This window comes from Pyxicephalus adspersus, chromosome 4, assembly GCF_032062135.1.
Source record: "Pyxicephalus adspersus chromosome 4, UCB_Pads_2.0, whole genome shotgun sequence".
NCBI classification, from domain to species: domain Eukaryota; kingdom Metazoa; phylum Chordata; class Amphibia; order Anura; family Pyxicephalidae; genus Pyxicephalus; species Pyxicephalus adspersus.
Genome location: NC_092861.1, coordinates 91,049,204 through 91,071,925, shown reverse-complemented (window position 1 = coordinate 91,071,925; position 22,722 = coordinate 91,049,204). Strand labels below are relative to the sequence as shown.

The following is a 22,722-nucleotide window of genomic DNA, read 5'->3' as shown; positions in this document are numbered from 1 at the left end:
TTTTAAAGCCCATGTTTGAAGTCCCAATGCATTCCAATGGGCTAATCTACACCAGCACGTTCTTGAGCGTTATCTTGAGCTTGCTTGCAACGTTTAAAAAAATTTAAACCTCTGGATAAACGCAGAAAAACTCATGAAAACGCTTCCATTGAACTCAATGGAGGCGTTTTTAAGCTTTTTATGAAAGCTTCCTTTGACAACAATGGGGGACATTTTTAGCAGGTCTTTGGAATCTTGAAGCCCCCTTTAATAAGGAGACTCCCAGATCTCCACCACACCACCCTGGGGAATGAGTACAGGGGTACATAAAAACCCTTACTCATTCCCTGAAAGGGTTAAAATATATGTAAAAAAATAGGACGAGACTTTAATGTTTTATCAAATGTGTGTGTGTGTGTGTGTTTGTGTAACTAAACTTCTTTTTTTTTTTCAGGTTATCCCAATGACAGGATGATTCCCAGGGTTGCAATCATGACATGAGCACAGCCATGGGACTCCTACTGACAGTGAGGGATCGCAGGGCACTAGGGGTTAAATGAGGACAAGGCTCTCCATTCATCTCTAGTGCTCTGTGATTGGCTGAGAAATAGGAAACCCTGATGACAGCTCAAGCATCATCAGGATTTCCCTTTCCTCAGCCAATCAGGGAGCAGAGCAGTCAGCGGAGCTTTGCTGACAACTCCGCTCCCGATTGTTCCCGCAGCCCTAGAGTAGCTGTGCCATGTGTTCTGTATCTGTAACATACTACAGCTACTCTAGGGCTGCCGGAGTAATCGGGAGCGGAGCTGTCAGCATAGCAAACACACACACATTTATTAAAATAATTTAACATTAAAGCCTCGTCCAATTTTTTTACACATATTTTAACCCTTTCAGGGAATGAGTAAGGGGTTTTATGTAAAAGTAAAACTTATAAACGCTTATGTAAAATCGCGGTAAAACGCGTCATAGGTGTTTATAAACGTTTTTTTAGCATTCATGTAGACCCAGCCTAAGACAAACTTTGTTGTCTACTTTGGTGTATTACAAAGTTTTTATCTTGGCCTCCTCCTCCCAGCATCAGCAGATTAATTGGTTATATTTAGCTTCAATTAATAAGCTATAGATTTTTTTTTTTTTTTGCAGAGTTGTTTGTCTGTTTATAGCTTGACGTAGTGTGTCACAGCTTTTGCCACTTCTTGAAAGTCTCCTTTCACTTTATTGATGGAGCATTATAGTGGTGACTGACTGACTGACAGCTTAAAAGTGGAGTGCAAAAACTTGCATTCCACTGTCTTAAAAGGAAGTGTTGAGTGATCCATACTGCTCCGATCCCTCCTAAGCAAAGATGGTTTTTGCATAAGGATGATTTATATATCGTCAGTTTAAAACTGAAGGTACTGTGCTTTGCCATGGTCATTTCATAATATGTATATATTAAATCATTAATCCATTCTGCTCGCTTTATTCATTTAACGCTTAGGCTGTGTTCAGAGTAGCATTTGAGGCATTTGTAAGCGGTTAACTATTCTTGGATGCTTCATGGTCTAAAAATTCACTCTGCAACAAGCAAACATATGAAAAACAAGTGAATGAATGAACCCATTTGTTCAATTTTCATTTTTTTTTTTTTTTTTTTTTTTTTAGAAGTTGCTAAATGCAGTAATGCACAGTGCTACGGTTTGATAAAACTCTTGTCTGATATATTTTATATCCGATCTGTATTTTATATAAAATCTGTAAAAGGCATTTTTATTATGAAATGATTACCATGTCTCCTGGAACATGTAACAGAAACTTCTAATGAAGTATATTGAGAATACATAATATTTTACCTGACAAGTTGTTTTCTTTTTATTCCATGGCTGTGCGATTACACTGCTCAACAAACATTTTCTTGCCAAACTGATTATAGTTATTTTGGGTTATGTTTGATGCACAGATTCCAAATATGGTATTGGTTTTGCTAGATTGGCTTTAGTTTTTAAAATAATGACCTCAATAATAATCTCCTAGAAAACTAATGAAACATAAAAATTAAACAAAATTAAACTAGATATGCCTACGTATACAAAATTAAATTTTTGAACTATGAAAAAAGTAGAAAAGAAACAGGGTTTTTAAAAGTGTATTTTTCAAATAAGTACAGAGTGGGTGACACACATTTCATTAAATCAGTTTAAGAAAAGCAAACATGGTAAAATCACAATTGGACTATAAAGGCATCCCTCTTGTTAATCTTGGTAGGGATATGCTTGCCTAAATAGAAAATCGTCTGACTAAGTGTTGCAACAGAAGTACACAAAGCTCAAAAATCTCTACCTGACACATTTCGCCAGAAAGCTTCATCAGGGGATGTGCAAGGAGAGTCAGAGCGTCTGTACAATAAAGTATAAACAGAAATGATCATGAAAATCATATATAGTTATATGTAACAATAACATAATAATGAAAGGTCAGGCCAAAACTATATAATTAATTGACAGTAAACATTTGGGTGTTCCTGCACAATGTATGAGTTATCAGCAATGTATGTGCATCATTAACTAATAATATGCAGTGTAATATATATATCCTCAATATATAGTAATTTACATGCAAACATAAAATGATATCATTTTATGTTTGCACAAATGATGTTTGTTATAAAAATAAGGGGGGATCTAATAATCTTTTGCTATTTGCTAGTTAACAAAAAGGTTTTCCTAATCACACACGATATCCAATGTATCCAATAATAAACTGTTTTCAACTCTATAATGTATGTTTTGGTTATTATGAAAAAAGAGGATCAACTTACTCAATTGTGAAGATGACACATATATACACAAAGATGGCGTTTTCTGCTGTTGCGCGGGGGGTTGGGTGTTACACAGTGTTGCTACAGCACCTGGATGCCAGACCAAGTGGTCCAAGTGAGTTGCATCAAGAGGTGGTCCCAGTAATATTCACTAGCAGGTATGATACCTATGGGTGTTGTCATAGTTAGTAATAGGTAAACACGAGTTCAATAAGGGTTTACAATAAGGGTTTGTTAAGGAACAACAATATTAACAGGAAGATAATAGGGGAGAGAGATAGTTATCAACTCTCCGGATTTATGCATCATAAACATGGTATATACCGTAGTAATGTAAAACTGCTGATGCTCTATTTATTTATGAATTATGTCAGAAATAAGTTGTATTGGCATTATTTCCAGAGATATTGATCGAAGGCTTTAAAGGAGATAAGGCTTACTTTAAAAATTGCAGCTGTGAAGGATGAAAAGGGACATGCAAAACGCATGTGCAGCCAGAAAATAGCTCGGGTCACAGCAGCAGCAACTGCTCTTTTATGCCCATGGATGGAATGGCGTCCTCGTGTGTCAATGGCGTGTACGTCACGTGTGACGGAAGTAAGGATGCAATCGAGTACTTCCGCTCTCACTGTGATGCCCATAACCCGCGGCAATACAGACAGCTGTATTAGCTTCCTGATAGTCCACACATAAGATGTGGGCTTATGGAACAGGGGAGGGTATTATCCCAGCGCTTTTCTGATTGCTGGGATAATGGTGTATTCAAACCTAAAATCCCCTGATCGTTGCGGGGGGCAGCACCGGAGGTGGAGAAAAGGCTTTGGAAATTGGATAATTGGTGGGAACTGTCTGTTGGATGAATAACGCATTTATGTATAAAAAATGTGTCAAAAGAGCATATATACTATAGATTCATTGCAAATAGAAACATCTCCATTGTTCATAATATACCAATTAGAGCAATCTATATGGGTGCACAAGGATGATTTGTGGATCATTGCTAATGTCATTACCACTGTCAAAATCATTGCATATATTAGATGTAGATAAAGGTCTGTCCATTATTTACAGAGCTAATCAAAAAGACGTCATTGAAAAACTCAGTTTGTATGATTTCCTTTTATGCTGATGATCAGGACAATCACGTTTAAGGCTCCAGCAGTAGTCTGCCATCATGTGTCTAGCCCATCTGCCCTGATACCTTTCTTCCATCACCTTGATGGAACCTCTCCCCTTGTTCCTCACTGAAATCGCCAAGGTTTTCTGGAAATTTTTGCAAATGGCTATGTAGATAGTGTACCTTTATGCTCATAGTAGCACCCAAATTTCTAAAGTTTAAGAGCAAGTTTTGTACCAATTCTTTATAATTTTGTGCTTTATGGTTACCCAAGAAGTTCTTGACAACCATGACATAGCTGTGCCAGGCAAAAGCTTCAGTATCAGTCATGTAACTTGTGACATTTTAATTATTTATCAGTTTCCGTAGCTGGGGTCCATCAAAGATTCTTGCTTTTAATTTTTCAGTACTCAATCCAGGGAAGAATCTACAAATATATTTGAAGCAATCACTGTCCTTGTTCAGAGCGCTAACAAATAGCTTCATTAATCCCAACTTTATGTGTAGTGGAGGGAGAATGATTTTTTTTCTTTGTCAACCATTGGCTCGTTAATGATGTTCACTGAACCTTTTTTCAAGTTTTCCCTTGGAGGCCATGTCACATTTTCCAGTGATCATTCTTTGCTCTACTATCCCACAAGCAGATGAAACATGGGTACTTTGTGTATCCACTTTGATGTCCAAGTAGGTAGTTCACTATTTTTAAATTAACACATTTAGACCATTGGTGTTCATGATAGCAAAGCTTTTGTAAGACCATTTTAATATTTTCATATTCTTCTTTAAGTTTTGTTGAGTGACCAGTTGGAATTGATGCATAGCAGTTGCCAATATGCAGTAAAACAGATTTCAAACTTTGAGTGGAATGTCTAATGAAAAAGTCTTCTGCTCGGTATTCTGGTACTCCCATATGAGCTAGTAGTCCAGGGATGTTACAGCAGTACACAAAGTCTCCATCTTCACTGAAATATGGTAGGATTGTCATCTCTCTTCCAGTCTGTATCTTTTCTTTTAGCCTGGATGCTAAAAGTTCAGATGCTTGTTTTGACAGACTTAGGTCACATATCAAATCATTAAGCTCTTCTTGGGAGAACTGCTGGTTTGATGAAACACTTCCTTCATATTCACTTTCACTGCTTACTCCTGGATTACACTCCAAACCCAGTATATCCTCCATGTCGGATACAGGAATATCGAGGTGTACTGAACACTGGTATGGGAGCGTCAGGACCATGCGACACAGGCCCTCTTGCTGATTCCAAATCAGGTGTGATGATTATGATCATAACAAATTCTGTAATGTTTCTTCTCTCTTTTTGCTGAGAATATTCACCACAAATGTAGCAAAATACATTAGGGTCATTTAAACAACTTCTTGAACTCATATTTCTGTAAAAAAAAACAAAAAAAAACTGTATGAATAAAAAGAAGGCAAATGAAAATTTCTTGAATTAGCGCTACATTTAATATAATGCAAAATGCAAAACATTGATGTAAATAAAGATTGATAATAATATGATGTGTTAACATTTGTTGTTGGTAAAATTGTCCATTCTGATTCCTGTATCACAAGACTAGAGCCAATTCAATGAAACTGATGTCATTTCTGGATTCAGCAGACCTGAAATACACTAAATATATTGAAAAATCCTTGGCAAGTGAAACTTTTTTGTTTGTTAAGCTTTATCTGTAGATGGGTGGATCTTAAGAACAGTGTTTGGTAAAAGTTCTCAATATTGTTGTTTAAAGCATTGTGAATTAATAGTAATAATATTCTTTGCCAGAGGTTCTCTTCCAGAGCATTTCATTTACAGGATATACTTACTTTATAATTGGACTGCATGGGGTGGCTTGGATTGAGGAAAACATTAATTTCTAATTCCAGGACCAGACAACTGTGCGCACCGTGGCATCTGCCACCACTGCAAATGAAATCCGTAGACAATCCAGTAGTTATGATGATCCATGGAAGATCACTGATGAACAGAGGCAGTACTATGTAAATCAATTCAAAAACATTCAGCCTGACCTCAATGGATTTATACCAGGTAGGAATTTATGTACCTCCTTACTGCTTCCTCTGTATTTTTCTGTGTCCTGTCTTATTATGGACCTTTTTACTTCAATTAAAAGGTCCATAGCGGGTTTTGCCTGTAATTTAAAAGCCATCCCTCCCACGCAATTTAGTACATAGTACCAAGAGAGGGAGAGGCGTCAGTGTCTGGCAACAGGCAGATTGTCGTCACTGTTCAGAACATTTTTCAGTGAACTGGGAAATATATATCTTTTTAGAATAGATAGCTTTGAAATTTTTGGAGATTGGAAATGAAAATTTAGCTACTGTACATAGCCTAGAGTAGTATTAAACTCTTGTTAAAAATGTATATTTATCACATCGTGCGTCAGACCACAATAAATTACCTTTATTCTAAACTTTATTTTAATATCCTGTGTTACTTTCCAGAGGGGTTCCTTCACTCTTTGTCCCCTGGCAGATTTTTCCTAAACCTCTGACCACATGTTTGTTGGGAACCTAACGCTCGCACCGATAAAAAAAGTGCAGCCAGCTGTGTGTTTTTTTTTGCTGTACTGCACATGAGCCAACATAGGATGACAATCCCCATTGCACTATCTACTGTTGAAATTCAACTTTCAACTACAGGTTAACATTCAAAAATCCAGCAACCTCCGGACCTGAGGAGTGTCGGATTTTTTAAAATTCTGGGGGGTTTTTTTTTTATACTTCCACACACAGGCCAGTGTTCCTCCCGCAGCACTGCGGAGATCTGGCACAGGTCCAGGGAGCAGGCAGCAGGGACGTCTCAATGTGTATTTAGTTTAGAAAGCAAGACCTAACAGCTGTTTCTGCAGAACAGCGCCATGAAAACATTAGTGGCCAAACAGTGTACTGCAGGTCCCTGTATTTTATTGTGATCCGAAATTCATGCTGGGAAACTGAAGGATCCAGATTTTCGATTGTCAACCTGTACACTGTGTCCTACATTTGTACAGAGAGAGACTGTACAAAAAAATGGTTATGACCGGCCACCTCTAAAAAGGAAGCTGAGGGGAGATTCAATTGAAGAATTGAATGGAAATCAATGACCAGATGGGGAAGGAAAGCACACAACAGAAATGGTTAGCAGCAGATTTAAGATTTAACACTTTAGTTCACAAGAAAGCTGATGAAGCTATTCATTGCATTTTATTTCATCCATTTAGTTTGGATGAAGTTACATGATGGGTATTAGATAAATTTGGAACATTTTTTACTAGGTGTTAACAGATTGTAAAGTTAATCTTGTACCTTTATCAACAATTATCCAACAATATAACATGACAGACTGTTGGCAAATTGTAGCATGTTTTTTCAACGTCAAACAACAATGCACTACTTATGTCACATCAATACCTACACCCCCGCCCTTAAAGTCATAATGTCAATACTCAGTCACATTCTGGGAAAGAATATCCATATAATATGACATAGAAATACAATTTTTTATGGCTATTGATCAGTGAAGTGCTTAATGCAATCTAGTTTTTTTTCCCTTAGATATATTTATATCTGTTTTTAGTAATGTTCTATATGTGGTACATAGCTAGAAACCCTGCATGTTTTCAATTCTAGGATCTGCTGCAAAAGAATTCTTTACAAAATCTAAACTGCCTATTCCAGAGCTTTCTCATATATGGTGAGTTTTTTTTGTTTGTTTTTTTCTGTTTAAACATTTTTAAAAGTTTTTTTTTTTTTTTTTTAATCATTTTGGAAAATATTTCTCTTTTTTTTTTTTTTTTTTTTTTTTTTTTTTTCTTCAGGGAATTGTCAGATTTTGACAAGGATGGGGCGTTGACTTTGGATGAATTTTGTGCTGCTTTCCATCTTGTAGTGGCTAGAAAAAATGGATATGACTTGCCAGAAAAACTGCCTGAAAGTTTAATGCCTAAACTTATAGATTTGGATGACTCTGCAGGTAAAATCATCTTTCTATGTCAGACATTAGTTTGAACTTTTTTAATTTTTAGTTTTTTTTATGTTGGCTTAGTGTTAAAGAAGTCTACTGAAATTAACTTTAATAGGCTGTTTAAGTTATTAAAAAATTATATCAAAATTATCTATAACAATGAATGATCTTTTCAGAATTGCATGAAGGTAAAGTTTTAATGGCTTCTTTTTTAATAACTTGTTAAAGTCTCTTTAATACATGCATATTTACATGTTTTTATCCCCCTTTGTTAACTGCTTTTCCTGCTGGACAGCAGAATTGCACCTATTACCCACCAACCAGGCAAGCAGTTTAATTAGCAGTGTGATAACTTAAGTATAACTTAAGTTGACAGCTAAGGTTTTTTGTATGTTGTAGAGGGTGGTATGAAGCTTTGTTTAAATGTCCAAATTGTGTAGTGTATGGAAATTCCAATAGGAGTTTTCCGTATGCACAGATGTTAAAGTGAAATGTGCTCAGGCTTTACTAAAGGATGTTAATGTTTTTACCAATATATAAATGGGTAGTGATATCCTTTTCATGTAATAAATACATTTTTTACAAGTTCTGCTGTAAGGAAATGAAGAAAGAATAGGAGTTGTAGTTGCAGTTTTTAATAAATCTAAAAGAGAACGCTCACAATGTATTTTAAAAACATTTCCAAAAAGAAATATTCAGATAAGTGATTTTATTTATTTTTTAGCAGGAGATCAGTCCAGTGATGTGGGATTTACAAGTTCTCCTGCAGAACCTCCTCCTAGTAAATCTCCTTCAATGCCATCCTTAAATCAGACATGGCCTGAGATGAACCAAAGTAGTGAGGTAAGAGGCTTTAATGTGACTCCACTCCCCTTCACAAATAATTTTTCTGCTTATTATTTGAAAGACAACCCTCAGTAACATTTTTGACTGCTGTAATAATTTTTTTTTACTACATTTTATTTTTATCTATTTTTATTTTATTTTATTTTATTTTTTATCCTCCCCAAGTGAACCCTATTTAGCCTAGTGAAGACTGGCTTAATAGGAAACTTTTCCGTGAGATTAATCCCATTAAAAAAGTTGCCTTAGAATACTAGTTCTTTTGCTGTTACTTTGGTACTTTGACTTCAGTACTTTTAAGTTGATAACCTAGGTCAAATGTAGAGATTGAGTCATCCAGAAAGGATGTGTGCAATGGCAGACACCATACCTCCTTTATGATAGCGTTGCTTCAATGTGACCCTTGCTGTTCTTTATGCTATCCCATCTAATAGTACCTGTGAATAGACAGTTGTAAACTCTTTATTTCTTCTTGTTTCATATTAACATTCTCTAGTGATTCCTGGATAGCAGCTGTGAAAATTTAGTGTAACAACAACTTATTACTGCACTGCCAAGGTTATGGGGAAATCTTTTTTTTTTTTTTTATATAAACAGATTTTTTTTGTGTGTCATGGTTTGTATGCTAATTTCTATAACCCTATCTTTCTGTAGACCAGTAATTTGAGGACCATATATTTCGACAGTGCTAAAAAAAATAAATAAATAAAAAAGTGTAGAATTTGAAACATGAAAAACAGCTCAAGGTCTGCATGAGGTACATTTAAGTTGTGTGCTTGTTTTCTTTTTTTGCAAGGTGTAATATTCAGTGTAAATTTTATATTACAGTGTACCTAATGTAGTTAATTTCCAGTTGTTCAGCACCAGCCTCATTGTGAGGAAGTTACAGGAAACAATACCTGGTAGTTTTTCTTATTTACATTTATTTCCTCCCTTTAGTGATATTTGTGGTGATTCCCTAATCTGAGCATCATGAAATAATTCTGGGCTTTCTTTGGATTGTGATCATGCAAGCTATGCAGTGCAGTTTTTCCCTTGGGTTTTTTTTTATTTATTACCAGCTCATTGTTGATCAGACCTGTAAGATGTAGGTTTACCATTTTAGTCCCTCCACATAATTGATGCAGCAAGGAAAAAAAAAAAACACATTTTAAAGTAATATCGCATATTTAACACACAGCTTGGAATACCCCCGATCATCCAAGAATGAGTTAAAATTTTTAATAATTACCTTTTTTCTTAACAATAAATCTTTATTGGGATATCTGATGATTTTTTTTCTGTTTTCTTATACATGTAGTGTAACCTACACAGCTGTATGAAATTCTCAGAAATATAATATAAAATAAATAAGTTTTATATATGTACAGTACATACAGTGGTTTCAGAAAGTATTCAGATCCCATTCAGGTTAGGTTGCAGCCTGATGCCACAATCGTTCAAATTCTTTTTTGCCTTTCGTTAAATCTACGCTCCAGTTTTGTAAATGTATTAAAAAGTAAAAACTGAAATATCCCATACCATGCATATATGCCTATAGAGAGGTGAGTGCCTCTCCAAATCATGTCCAATCAATTTTTTAACACAGGAGGACTCCAATCAAGGTGCAGAAACAGCTTATCAGCCATCGAGAATAATGGGAGGCACCTGAGCTAAATCTCAAGTGTTCTTCCAAAGGTCTGAATACTCATGTGAATGTGATATTTCAGTTTTTTTTTAATTTATAAAATTGTGTAAAATTCTGTATTAATTTTGTCAATATGTGGTACGTAGTGTAGATTAACGAGAAAAAAGAACAAAAAAGTTAAAGAAAGGGAAGAAAAAAAAAGCTAAGGGGGTCTGAATACTTTCTGAAGCCATTTGTATGCATACACAATACAACAGTATGATTGCTTGGAATATTCATTCCCCAGTACGAAGTTTTTCTGCTTTTAGTATGCCTGATCTGCAGTGTTTCCTAGCTTGTGAGTGCAGCATTATTTATACATAGCTAGTTTAGAGACTGTCTAATGTGTTTATCTGTAAATCATTACTATGTTAAGTCAAAAGCATGTGTTTTGGGTTAACTATGTACTTGTATATTTCATGTACAGCCATGTTAGAGGGCTTGCTTCCACCAGATGTGTTGTCATGCATTTTGCATAGTAAGCAAAATACATGAGCATCAGAAAGTTCCATTGACTCTTACCAACATTTGCAGTGCTATTGCTGCATTTGGGAGCATTGATCTGCAGTTTGTCATTAGGGTCTATTCTTTCAGCAACACAATGCATGGCGGCTCACGTTGACATAACGTGGATTAGGCCGTGTATGTTGTGGAAATGAGCCCTAGAGCATCTTTATTGCATGATTTAGAAATCCTGTTCTGACTTCTTGCCTGGGAAGGCTGAGTCTCTCAGATTTATTGGAAGAGCAATGTATTATGGAAAGTGCGCTTAATAAATGGTACTTTACATTTTAATTTATTTCTCAGTCTTTTTTATCTGTCTTGTTAAATAAAGTATCAGCCAATTTAATTTCTATTCTGCGGGTTGCAATGACAAGTGTTGGCCATTTTTTAAAGGGATGAAATTGGGTTAAAATCTCAAAGAACAGAAAATGACAAATTACAGTTTTCTCATTTGACATAATTGCTATTATGGACCTTTTACTCCCATAAAAACTGGTGGTGCTTTCATTGCAATTTTAGTGTGGGTTTACTTCTGCTTGGATCTTTTTCCTCTCTTTTTTTATCATGCTGACTTGTGTCTCCTCTGTCTGTTCAGCAGTGGGAGACATTTAGCGAACGCTCTTCAAGCTCACAAACTCTGACCCAATTTGATTCTAACATTGCACCAGCTGATCCTGTAAGTCAATCACGTAGCTTGCTTGTTTGAAATTAATCATTGTATTAACACTGTTTTCTGTAATTCTTTTCTGCATGGTTTAATGACTGCTTCCAAAGGCAGGAAACCCTTAGTTTTATAATCTTCCGTCTGATGAAGGTTAATTCAGTCTTTCCCATTTTACTATTTTGATCAATACAAAGCTGGCTATGTCATCAGTCTTTGGATCAGAATATGTTCAAGACAATGTTTTGCATCACTGTAAGAGCCCAAACACTGTGATTAATCTGTTCCTTGTATGAATGTAAAATTTGCCATAAAATGTTCTCAAATCAAAATACTAGAGTTGTGTGTAGAAAAACCTAGCTAGATATGATTCCAATTTTACTATTTTCAATCTCGTGGTGTTTATTGATCATACAGAATCCAAATCTTGCAAGGTTGGTTCTACCTTATGCAAACTTAATATAACACTTGCATATTAGGTAAAAATTATGTGTAGTGGTAATTAAAAAAAAGACAGATAAAGATAGAGTTTTGGGCACAAATATAGAAAATATATTATGTAGTACAAGTTTACATACAAAATTATAAAAGAATTATATCCTTTTTACCCATAAGTCATAATATTCCCTTATGATCTCTACAGTTTATTATCTATCTTTCTCAGTCTTTTATTTGTTTACCAGTATTTAAACCAGAGTTAGGCACAATCAAAATATGGAGATATCCACCACACACTATTCTACAATTATGTGTAGGCAACTGAGGTTACATGAAAATAAAATAATTGTTTTTGTGTACCAATTTATGGAGTTTTTAAAAATAATTGCTTAACAGCAGAAATCAATGGTCTGCTTGGATGAAGTTTAGTGAGTGTGTGTGTGTGTACACTTTTCTGTAATGCACCAATCTTCCCTAGTCCATTTTGTTCTTTTGTCCTGGGTGATCTGGCAGGACATCTGCAGGTTGTGATTCTGCAACACACAAAGCCAGTTCTAAGAGGTTTCCTACAGCTACCACATTTAAACCTACATGGGAAATATAAATGTGAATAGTATTGCAGAAAGTTAATAAAAGTAAAGATGCAAAGCACAATCTCCTTGTAGGTATGTATGTGTGTGTTTTTATTCTGCATGGGATTTAATAGAACCTTTAGGATAAATTTATGTATAAAAAGATCCTTTATCACACTGCCTTAATATGTATTTTCCCTTCTACACACTGCTCATGATTGAGCTCTTTTGTTAGTAGGAAAAAAGTTGGTAAAACAAGGTTGTTGACCCCACTAGTAATTTGTTAATATGTACTCTGATTAAATAAATAAAAAGGGCACTGATCACCTTAACCTTATCTCCCTAAATTGACAATCGGAAAACTTACAATTCACAATGTTTACTTGAATTGAGTACCAAGTACCATTTTTTCCAGCTATGTCGCCATTTTTAAAAGGATAATAAGCAGTTGTCAGAGATCTAATTTGCTACTGCTTGTTATGCAACAAATAAGGAGAATTTGTTTTTCTGACTGCAACTTATTAAGTTTGCCACTGTTAAAATAGGCCCCATAAAATACTGATTTTTTTTTTTGCAAAGGAGAACAAATATACAGGAAGAAAATATTACTAACCATACAATACAAGGATAACACAATATTTCACTTGCTTCTTAGTGAGTCTTATAATCATATATATTTATATGCTGAAAATATTTGACTGCGGAAAGATGGGCAGTCATTATTTGGGAACACATAACATCAACTTTGTTTTTCCTGGCAGGTTTTGCAAACAAGCAGGAAAATGTAAAATATTTTCCATAGGGAAAACACCTCTAAAATGTTTGCTGTAGAGTCACAAATGAAAACAGGGTGGCCTCCAGGTCACTTTAGAGTTCGTACTGCTGGCATAACAGATTCATACATGTAGATGGAACAGCACTCGGTGCAGCTATTATTTTTTGTTATTTTATAACTTGATTTTTGCTTAGCTTTAGTTGTAAAATAGTGGAAGGACCATTGTGAAGTATTAAGCTATGTTTGTGACAAATAAAATCCCAGGTAGGTTCTGGAGGTTGGCACCTTGCCAGCTACACGGCCACCCCAACCCTGTGCAGGTTTTAATGAACAAGCATTTTGACATGTTACAGAGGGCAGTACTGTACAGCTTACTACCACCTCCAATCATTCCTGATGGTCAGGTCGGGCATGAGAAAGTGGTACGCACACTGCTGCCTCAACGTATGTCTGAATTCTGAAAAGAGTAAAGAAATGATGCTCCTGATTATAATTTAAGAAGTTTACACAGATTATTGTTTGGTCTTGATTACATAAAGAGCATACATGTTTTACTTGCCCTCTAAACCAATTAAAATTACTTTTCATATTTATTTGATGTGATCTTTCAAATAATATAAATATTTTTTTTTTTTCAGGATACAGCTATAGTTCACCCGGTCCCAATTAGAATGACTCCAAGTAAAATTCACATGCAGGAAATGGAGCTAAAAAGAACTGGAAGCGGTTAGTGATTTATGCTTCAATGGTGTCTTCATATTTAAGTATAATGTGCTTTCCTTTAAGTGAACAATTGACCTATTGACCAATTGATGTCTAAATTTACTTTTTGAGTTGCTAAATTGCTTGGTTAATAAACTGTCAGATTTCAAGCTATAATTCAATACCAATAAGCAATTAATCTTTTTCAAGGCATTTTAATGTTATTCCAGTACATGTTTACATGAGTAGTTTTTTTTTCGGAATCATTGCAACTTTAGAACCATAGTCACTCTCTCTTGTGGTGTCCCTGATGAGGGAAAATTCAAGCCGCATGCATATGCTTTATTTCACTTCTCCAAGATGAACATTTGTGATTGTCTTGGGCAAAAATCTAACATTTGTCTCCAGACAATCTTTAATGATCCAGCAGGGGGAACAGTAATACAAACAGGAGTAGTAACCACTGTTTCTTAATGTGGGGGGCACAGTGGGATGTACTGCTTACCTTTACCCTTTCTTCTCTATATAACAGAAACAGAACACTGTATTATGTACAGTGTTGGCTTGTTCTACTGTCACTTGAATGATCGTTATCAACAATTACAGAGCTTCTGCTCTTTATTGTCCTCATAATGAATTTTGCCAGCTGGGACAGAGACGCCAATAACTTTCCACACTGTTCCATTCCCAAGAGTATGGCTTCAGTCCTACTCTGATACATTTGTGGCTTGCATGGCCAAATAAAATTTGGGAGCTTAAGGCTAATGAATACTATTATAAAAAAGAGACAAACTTTTGTCATAAGCAATTTGCAAACACATGTGGAGTGTTACTGTCAAATTAAGGCACCTCCGCAAACTGGTATCAATACTAAATTATCTAAGCATCCATCTTGGAACATCCAGCACATATATTTGGAAATGAATTCACTTACTTTCATACAATACACTTTACTTACATCTTGTCTTTTTATGTACTGCACAAAAAGTACAGTGAAAAAAATACGTTTCCTGAAATCTAGTTTAATGCCCAGCCTGATATGTCATGTGGTGATTGACTGTAGTGTGCACAGAGCATGTGAAGGTCAGTAGTAAGGTAGTTGACATATTCACTGTGCATTTGGGGAAAAAAATGTGTGCGTGCAATAGCCTTTGTTTTGTTCCTTCTCTTGTACTATAGGATAATACTATAATGGTTGCAGCTTATGTATACAAATTTAGAATGTAAATTTTATATATTCACATTTTCCCCCGCTTAGATTCAACTAATCCTACAAGTCCTTTGCACATAAAGCCACAAGAACTTCCAGAAGAGAGCTCTGTGAAATTTGTTTCTGGTAACCCTGCTTGTAAGTGAAAGCACATAAACATTTTATTATATATATATATACGTATTTCGTGACCCAATGCACAACATTACTAGGCATTAAATATTTTTTTGATTTTATCTCCACATTTTGCAGCTGATGGATATAGCAGTTCTGATTCCTTTAACTCTGACCCTGAAGAGATTGGGAATGTGGTCACTAGACAGAGGTAGGTACAAAAGGGTTAGCGCGTTTTACCTCCTACTGTAATTAAAGTTATTTACCTCCTGGGCAGTTAATTTCTCTCCGGAGTTATATGTCTAAAAGCGGTACATTGTTTTTCAAGAAAATTCTGTCCTGATAAACTCCTTTTTTGAATGTTTTTCTCTATATTTAACAATAAACACTCTAGTCCAGCCTTTCATGTTGTGTGTTTTTTTTATTTTATTTATTTTATTTTTTTTTTGTACAAACTATCAAGCAATTTATAATCCCTATAATCCCCACTACCAAGTCATTTAACTTGCTGCATGTTTGTAGATAATGAAAACAATTTTAAATCCATGACTTTTTGTGAAAAGCTAGAAAAAATCCTAAACAAGTAAAATATCTTTTCTGCTCACAACAGTACTTCTTGTTCATAGCTAGAATAAAGACAAGAGGACAAATGAACTCTGTGTTTTGGAAGAAGTAATGCCTTACATCTTAAAGACGAACCATTCATCTGTCTGTTTACACCTTGTATCTTCTAATATTTTACCTCCTGAAATGTTAATTAGAATTTTAATGTGAATGTAGCACTGTGCAGCAAAAGAGGTTATTAGGCCCAGCTAATCAGGGTTCAGATAAGCATTGTTCTGATCATACACACAACAGACGCTTCATTAGAAGCAGTAATTATTCCTAATGATTGCAGCACTGGATAATAAGCAAAATAAGTGGACATGTTTTAGAAATCATAATTTTTTTAGATTTCTGTTTAGTTAGTCTCAATCTTAAATACTGATGCATTAATAATGTTAAAAGCATAGGAATGAGTCATCTATTTTATGTCTTGGCTTTGGCTAGTATTCTTTCTTGGTCTTTTAACAATGTGTAATCAATGCATGTAATGGGTTTTTGTGAATTTACATGTAATTGGGTCCCCCCAACAGTTTATTTTCATTTAGGAAGAATAAAAAACAAAAATCTTTCATTTGTAGTCAGTAAACATAGGTGTTGCCACAGAATCAGATGTTGAAATGATTCCTGTACCTGTGTCCTACCTGATTTTCAACCAACGCCCTATCATACACTTGTTTCCCTGACAACTTGGCTCTTCTAAAGGCTGCTTCACCTGCTTTGTAGTTAACTAGATGATTATGAGATACAGAATTGGATGCAGTTTATAAATGTGTCGGCCCACCTTCAGTTCTACAGATTTTAATGCACTGGTAAAAACTGAAGAAATTATTTGAATGGTGAGTTATTTATTTTCAAATAAGCTTTTTATCCTAATAAATAGTATTGTTTTGTTTATATTTTACAGGTCCCATTCAAGTACATCTCCAGACAATGCAGCACCACCACCTCCGCCACCAAGACCTCATGCTTCACATTCACGCTCCTCATCCTTAGATATGAACAGAACATTTGCAAGCACAGCAGGTGAGAAGAGTGTTCTTTAAAATCAACTAACATACATTTCTAAAATGTATACGAAGAGTCCTTTTTTTTTTTTTTTTTTTTTTTAAAGGCAGCTTGGGTACTTTTATATCACAAGTTTTTCATTGATCCCCTTCTGCTTTAAAGTACCACTGCAGCAATATAACCTGTCCTGGCCATTATCATCAGTTTTCATATTTAATGGTAAATCGTTTGGAAACTTTTACAAAATTGTCTATTGGGATTGTAGGTACCAGAGCCACAAATGCAGGCAGAGAGCCCTATTAGATATTAGTATGCATCAATATAATTTTGATCCTTTATTTACAGGTACATTTTAAGAACAAACTTTAACAAAAACATGTCCTAAAAAAAAATGTAACGCTGTTGTTGCAAGTGCTCTAATGACTGAGAAATTTCTGTTATGTAGCTATATGGTGTTAACTATACTACGGTGTTCATGACTTGACATTCTGAATACTTATATATGTCGAAGTTAGTGTATGTTGAGTTAAAAACTTTTTTTTCAAGTTTAGATCAGAGATTAGAACTTATTACAAAATGTTAATCCTCTCTGGGGCTCAATTACATTTCCCCTCACTTTGTCTTGCTGATAACTGTTTTATCAGATAGGAGAAAAAAAATCAGACAAGGGTTCTAGCCAACATCCGCCAAAAGTCACAATAAAATCCTTATACTTATGTTACAGTACACAAATCAAACTGTATTGAATGTTTTTGCTTTAGCGTTTATATCATTTTGAATGAGATGCTCTGGAATTCTGCAATAGGAATGCATTTCAGTGGTCTGAATATATAGTTCACTGTTTTTAATATTTGCATTGAATGTCTCTATTACAAATTTACAGGTAACATATGGAAACAGTAAACACTTTTACCCATAGCATGTTGACATAAACAAGGGCTTTTGTTTGTATTTTGACAGGTCAGAGATCTTAATAATTACTGTAGTTACTTTAGTTCGTTTAGTATTTTTTCAATAATGGTATGGTTGTATTCTCTATTTAATACCAGCAGTTTGACAGTAAAAAATAAAAAGCTTTTGTTATATATAACTTACCATAAATTATTGGCTTCCTGGTATAAGTAAATACTATGTTAGTTAATAATGCCTTTTGTAATAATAGGACAGTCGCAAGCAGCAGCAGTCACCCACCCTCCTGCTGTTCCTCCTCGCCCGCTGCCCACACAGGTACAGTGATACTGCATTGCTTACTAGTGATCATGTTTGTGTGTGGCAACATCAACAATCATTTACTACTAAAGTGTCTCATGTTTTTTGTTTCTAGACTTCAGGGACGCATGTGCACCGCTCTATTGAAGCAGAGGGTCTTGTATCTCTCCCTAGTACTTCCCCCCAGCAAATTCCAGAACAGCCAAATTTTGCAGACTTTAGCCAGTTTAATGCATTTGCATCCTGTGAGCAACAAGCAGAGGACTCTGAGAAACATGCTGAAGCTGTCCAGGTTGGTTTTTGACTGTTATACAAATAAAATTGAGAATAGTTTGTTTTTTGCCTCCTTTTCTTGATGTAAGCTGCTTTTTCTGACCTGATTGTAAAATATACAGCTTGCCTGGTCGGTGTTTTAAACCTTTGCATGCAATTCCTTTTGAATCAAGGACCCAGAAAGAGTATACAGCTTGTGTGTTCAGCTAATTGTCATACAGCTTGTTACAGTGACCTGCATTCTTGTTTCAGGTGTGTAACTTGAAACTATTAAACCAGAGAACAGTTTTATATCAAGACAATTTGCATTCTTTGGAATGTTCAGCAGTTTTTGCTTTCGTAATCTCTGATCCATTTTATGGGCCTGTTAACTCCAGTACTGCTGCAACACATGTTGCGTGTGCTGCTGCAATGCCATTTATTGTGACTGGCATTCAAGCATACCTCAAAAACACACGTGCGCTGTCAATAAAATATTTAAACAATTCGTTTTACCTTTATAGCCATTTTTACAATAGTCATCCAGAGAGATTTATTATACGTTTGATTGTATTTAGTCCCAAAGTCTGTCATATAATATTGTACTTAACCTCTGTAGGTTGAAAAGCCGCCTCCTGATGGTATTCGCGCTGCCAAACTCAATGGACGGGTTGAAGATAAGCAAGTTGCTGCAGCTGCTGCAAATCCTGTATGTGATATTGATTACAGATAGTATGAAATGGTGACTGTGATATCATTTTAAATTATGTATCTAAAACCAGGCCCTTTTTCTCCCATTTTGGATATCACCCCCTTCCTATTTGAGAAACTTTCCTTTATTCCTCCAATGTGTACCCTCCTAGGTAGTTGTCAAAACCACTAGTGGTAACCATTGGAATAAAAACTAACCATTGCTGGTAGCAATAAAAAAATTAATTCTTGGCGATAGCAGACAATAAACATGACTTATATGAGGGGTTAGTCTAATGGCTTAAAAATGTGACAGGAATACCAACCTTTGCCTACTCTATTGAAAACAAAAAAGGTTTTTCCTTTCAGGGTGGGAGGTAGAAGTTTGTGTTTTTTTTTTTTTTTTTTTTAATACTATGCTTTTACCAAATGATCCCTTAGGGAAAGGTTGGAGCACCACTTGCCCCACCTCCCAAGCCTGTCCGCAGACGGTTAAAATCAGAAGATGAGCTTCGACCTGAAGCTGAAGACTCCAATCAGAAGCAAAACACAATTGCTGCTGTCTTGGCATCCCAACCTTCTATACCCAGGTATTGCCAAATATTAGTTTCTCCTAAACACACAATTCAGCCTGTTTAGGTGGGATAGTCGATATTATAACTGTTTTCTTGAACAAGTTTCCATTAAGTAGAGCCAATTATTTTATTACCATGTCAACTAATATATATGTAAAATATTATTTCTTTTTTTTTTCAGGTCTGCTGGGAAAGACAAGAAAGCCATTCAGGCTTCTATTCGACGCAATAAAGAAACAAATACAGTTCTTGCACGGCTAAACAGTGAATTACAACAACAGTTAAAGGTGAACGTGAACATTGGTTTTACAAATCTTTGTAAGAACAGCAGATGATCAAATTATAATTACAGGAAACACCTTACACTTATTTACAATATTGTTTACCTGGCAGGCTCCTGGTTTTTCATGGTGATTTCTCAAAAGACAGCAGTTAGGCCAATAAGTCTGTGGGAACATTGCTTGTCTTTTTTTTTTTTTTTTTTTTTTTGACTAATTGTAATTAGTCAATTACGATAAGTCCGACGTCCAAGAAATTACAGTAGTTTGGTTATTTCAAAAACATTGAGATGTGGCAGAGATTGTGTGGATTTGAATGGTGATTTAAAGCAACATTTTGAATAATAAAAAAGTGTAATTTGTACAGCAGTCTTCACCCAAACAGTTTAGTGCAGGAAAACTTCTCAGTAGCTGTGATCTCAAAATTCTTTTTATTCATTTTTTAGGATGTTCTTGAAGAAAGGATATCTTTAGAAGTTCAACTGGAACAGCTACGACCATTTTCTCACCTTTAAAGCAACTACTGTTATCTGTGAAGAAAGGCCTTCCCTAAACTAAACCCGGATTTCCAGCTCAGCGTGTTCCAACGTTACAATGATGTGCCTCTGTTTTCCTTCCATATTCATATAACCTTGCACTAGCCATTCTCTATAAATTCCCTCCTTTTTCCCTAAAAACTTGCTATTTTGTAAGCATGGACATGCCTACTTTTCATGAATGGATACTCCAAGGCTTGTTTAATGAAAGTGCAAAGAGTAATGTGATGTAACCCACAGCAACCAATCATATGTTTAGCTTTAAGAAGTCTACTTTCAAGTTGGACTAACCAAAATAGATGAAACCTCTGTGGGCTACAGAACATTTTTTGCACTACTTGGCCTAATTTCACAATCATGATATACATCTTTTGTACATGACCATGCTTTTTGTTTTCTTAGTATATGAAAGCCGCAATTCAGGAAAGTACCCAACGGCACTGTAGCCATTCAATAAAAAATATGTATAATGGTGATTGACAATCACTGCCATAAGCTTATCGATAAATTACTAAACTATATTCTTGAGTATTTGCACGTTTGAGCCGTTTATTAACTTCAGAAAGTTTTTCATCCACTGGCTATAGAGAAGTGTTTTTACCCTTCACTGTCAATAATAATCAGGGCAGTAATTCTTTCCAAAGCGATGTGTTAAAATGTCTGGGTTTATTTTCCACCTTGCCTGAAGGCCTTACTCCTCTGACCTATAGAAAGGCTTTACTAATAACAGAAATCTCCCTGAGTGTATACTACTCTTCAGGTTGATGTACTGTAATAGTTTTGTTCTATATTGTATGATAAACACCTTTTGATCTCATATGTAAATTTGCATTGGAAGCTGACTAACAGCAGTTATTGTATTTAATAGCTTATTCTGGCTGTGGGATCCTAGATGTTAAACTGCACGGATGTATCTCAGCAGAATCAGAACTAGCAATGTGTGATTTTTACACCAATAAAACAGCACAATATTTTACTCTGTGTTTTTCTCTCTGGGTCAGTATGTAAGGAATTTAGGGTATGGGTACCTTTAGTATAAAAGCAAATAGGAAAGAAGTTTAACTAGGCCTTAATAGAGCTATTCTTTTCACTTTGAACTGTTTTTCTGTTTTTTTAAAAGTGAAGTACCATGTTTAGTGAGGGAAATACATGTGATGCATTTGCTTTTCCTAAACTTAGAAGATGACCTCTGTCCGTCTCTGGCTGCAATACTTTGGTGTCCATTTGAAAAAAAGCAGTAAATGTATCATTTGCTATTCTCTGGTGGAGATTCATCCCTTATATTGAAAACACATGGATCTGGAAGATTGTCAACCAGAAAATGTTTCAGTGTCATATTCAAAGTTATCCATACTATATGAACAGAATCCAATCCTGCATAACGTCAGCCCTCTCGCTGTGTGAAAACTAGTCTATTCTTGGGCCAACCTTACTGGAAAATGATTTAATCTCCTTCAGTGAAAGCCAAATCTGCTGTCCAGCAAATTCAGCTCCATTGTTTTTTTTAATTTTTAATTAAAAACAAAGATTTTTAAATACAGAAAATTGTTTATATGTATCTCTAGCATTAAGGTTTTTTTTACCCTGGTATAGCCAAAGAGTGTTGAACAAATAATTAAAATTTTCAAAGAACTTTTACTACTATGAACACCGAAATATTGAGGACGGGAGGTCATTAGGGCTTCAAAATTTCACTATACTTCTCTGTAAAGGCCACTTCCCCTCTCTGCAATACCCACCAATCCTGATCTCTGCTATCTTCATCTGTTTCTGCTTTGGTAACTTTTCAGTTATTTATGTGACATTTTTGTGTCTGTCAATCCTTATTAATCCTTGGGTAGTGATGCTGAGTGTATACATTTTTCATAAAATACCCCTAACACCATGAAACAAAATAGGTAAGAAGATAGTGGAATAAAAAAATTAGAGATTGATTTGATGCCTTTTTTTCTTAAATAAAATTGACACCTGTTTTTTTCACAGAATGAATGAATGACCTCACTAAACCCCACACTGCAATTATTTTGAAAAAAAACAATATTCTCTTTTCTGTAGAAAAAAATACAAATTTGATACAATTTTCTTCATGCTTTGTTTTAGAATAGAATGTGCAATAAATTTGTGTGTATGGGGAAACAAAAGCTAATATAGGGATTTTGAGCTTTATTCACTTACAAAAATTTAAGGGATAGAGGTTTAGGAAATAGATATACAGAAAGCTAAAG

The 22,722-nt window shown here is 35.1% G+C and overlaps 1 protein-coding gene across 7 annotated transcripts in view; it reads left to right on the top strand.

The window, feature by feature from the left end:
* The window catches only part of REPS1 (RALBP1 associated Eps domain containing 1), a 36,116-nt gene extending 14,638 nt beyond the window's left edge, over nt 1-21,478 (top strand). For 2 of the 7 annotated variants that reach the window (XM_072408985.1, XM_072408981.1), the window contains exons 6-20: nt 5,782-5,944; nt 7,528-7,591; nt 7,716-7,870; nt 8,586-8,704; nt 11,470-11,550; nt 13,959-14,046; nt 15,281-15,370; nt 15,485-15,557; nt 16,857-16,975; nt 18,120-18,184; nt 18,282-18,458; nt 19,038-19,127; nt 19,550-19,698; nt 19,865-19,970; nt 20,408-21,478. In XM_072408985.1, coding sequence (XP_072265086.1) covers nt 5,782-5,944; nt 7,528-7,591; nt 7,716-7,870; nt 8,586-8,704; nt 11,470-11,550; nt 13,959-14,046; nt 15,281-15,370; nt 15,485-15,557; nt 16,857-16,975; nt 18,120-18,184; nt 18,282-18,458; nt 19,038-19,127; nt 19,550-19,698; nt 19,865-19,970; nt 20,408-20,476 — 1,608 coding nt within the window. In that variant the 3' untranslated portion in view covers nt 20,477-21,478. The remainder of the gene's footprint in view (nt 1-5,781; nt 5,945-7,527; nt 7,592-7,715; nt 7,871-8,585; nt 8,705-11,469; nt 11,551-13,958; nt 14,047-15,280; nt 15,371-15,484; nt 15,558-16,856; nt 16,976-18,119; nt 18,185-18,281; nt 18,459-19,037; nt 19,128-19,549; nt 19,699-19,864; nt 19,971-20,407) is intronic. The other 5 variants (XM_072408983.1, XM_072408984.1, XM_072408982.1 and 2 more) reach the window with 5 other exon arrangements.
* Nucleotides 21,479-22,722: the final 1,244 nt, after the last annotated feature.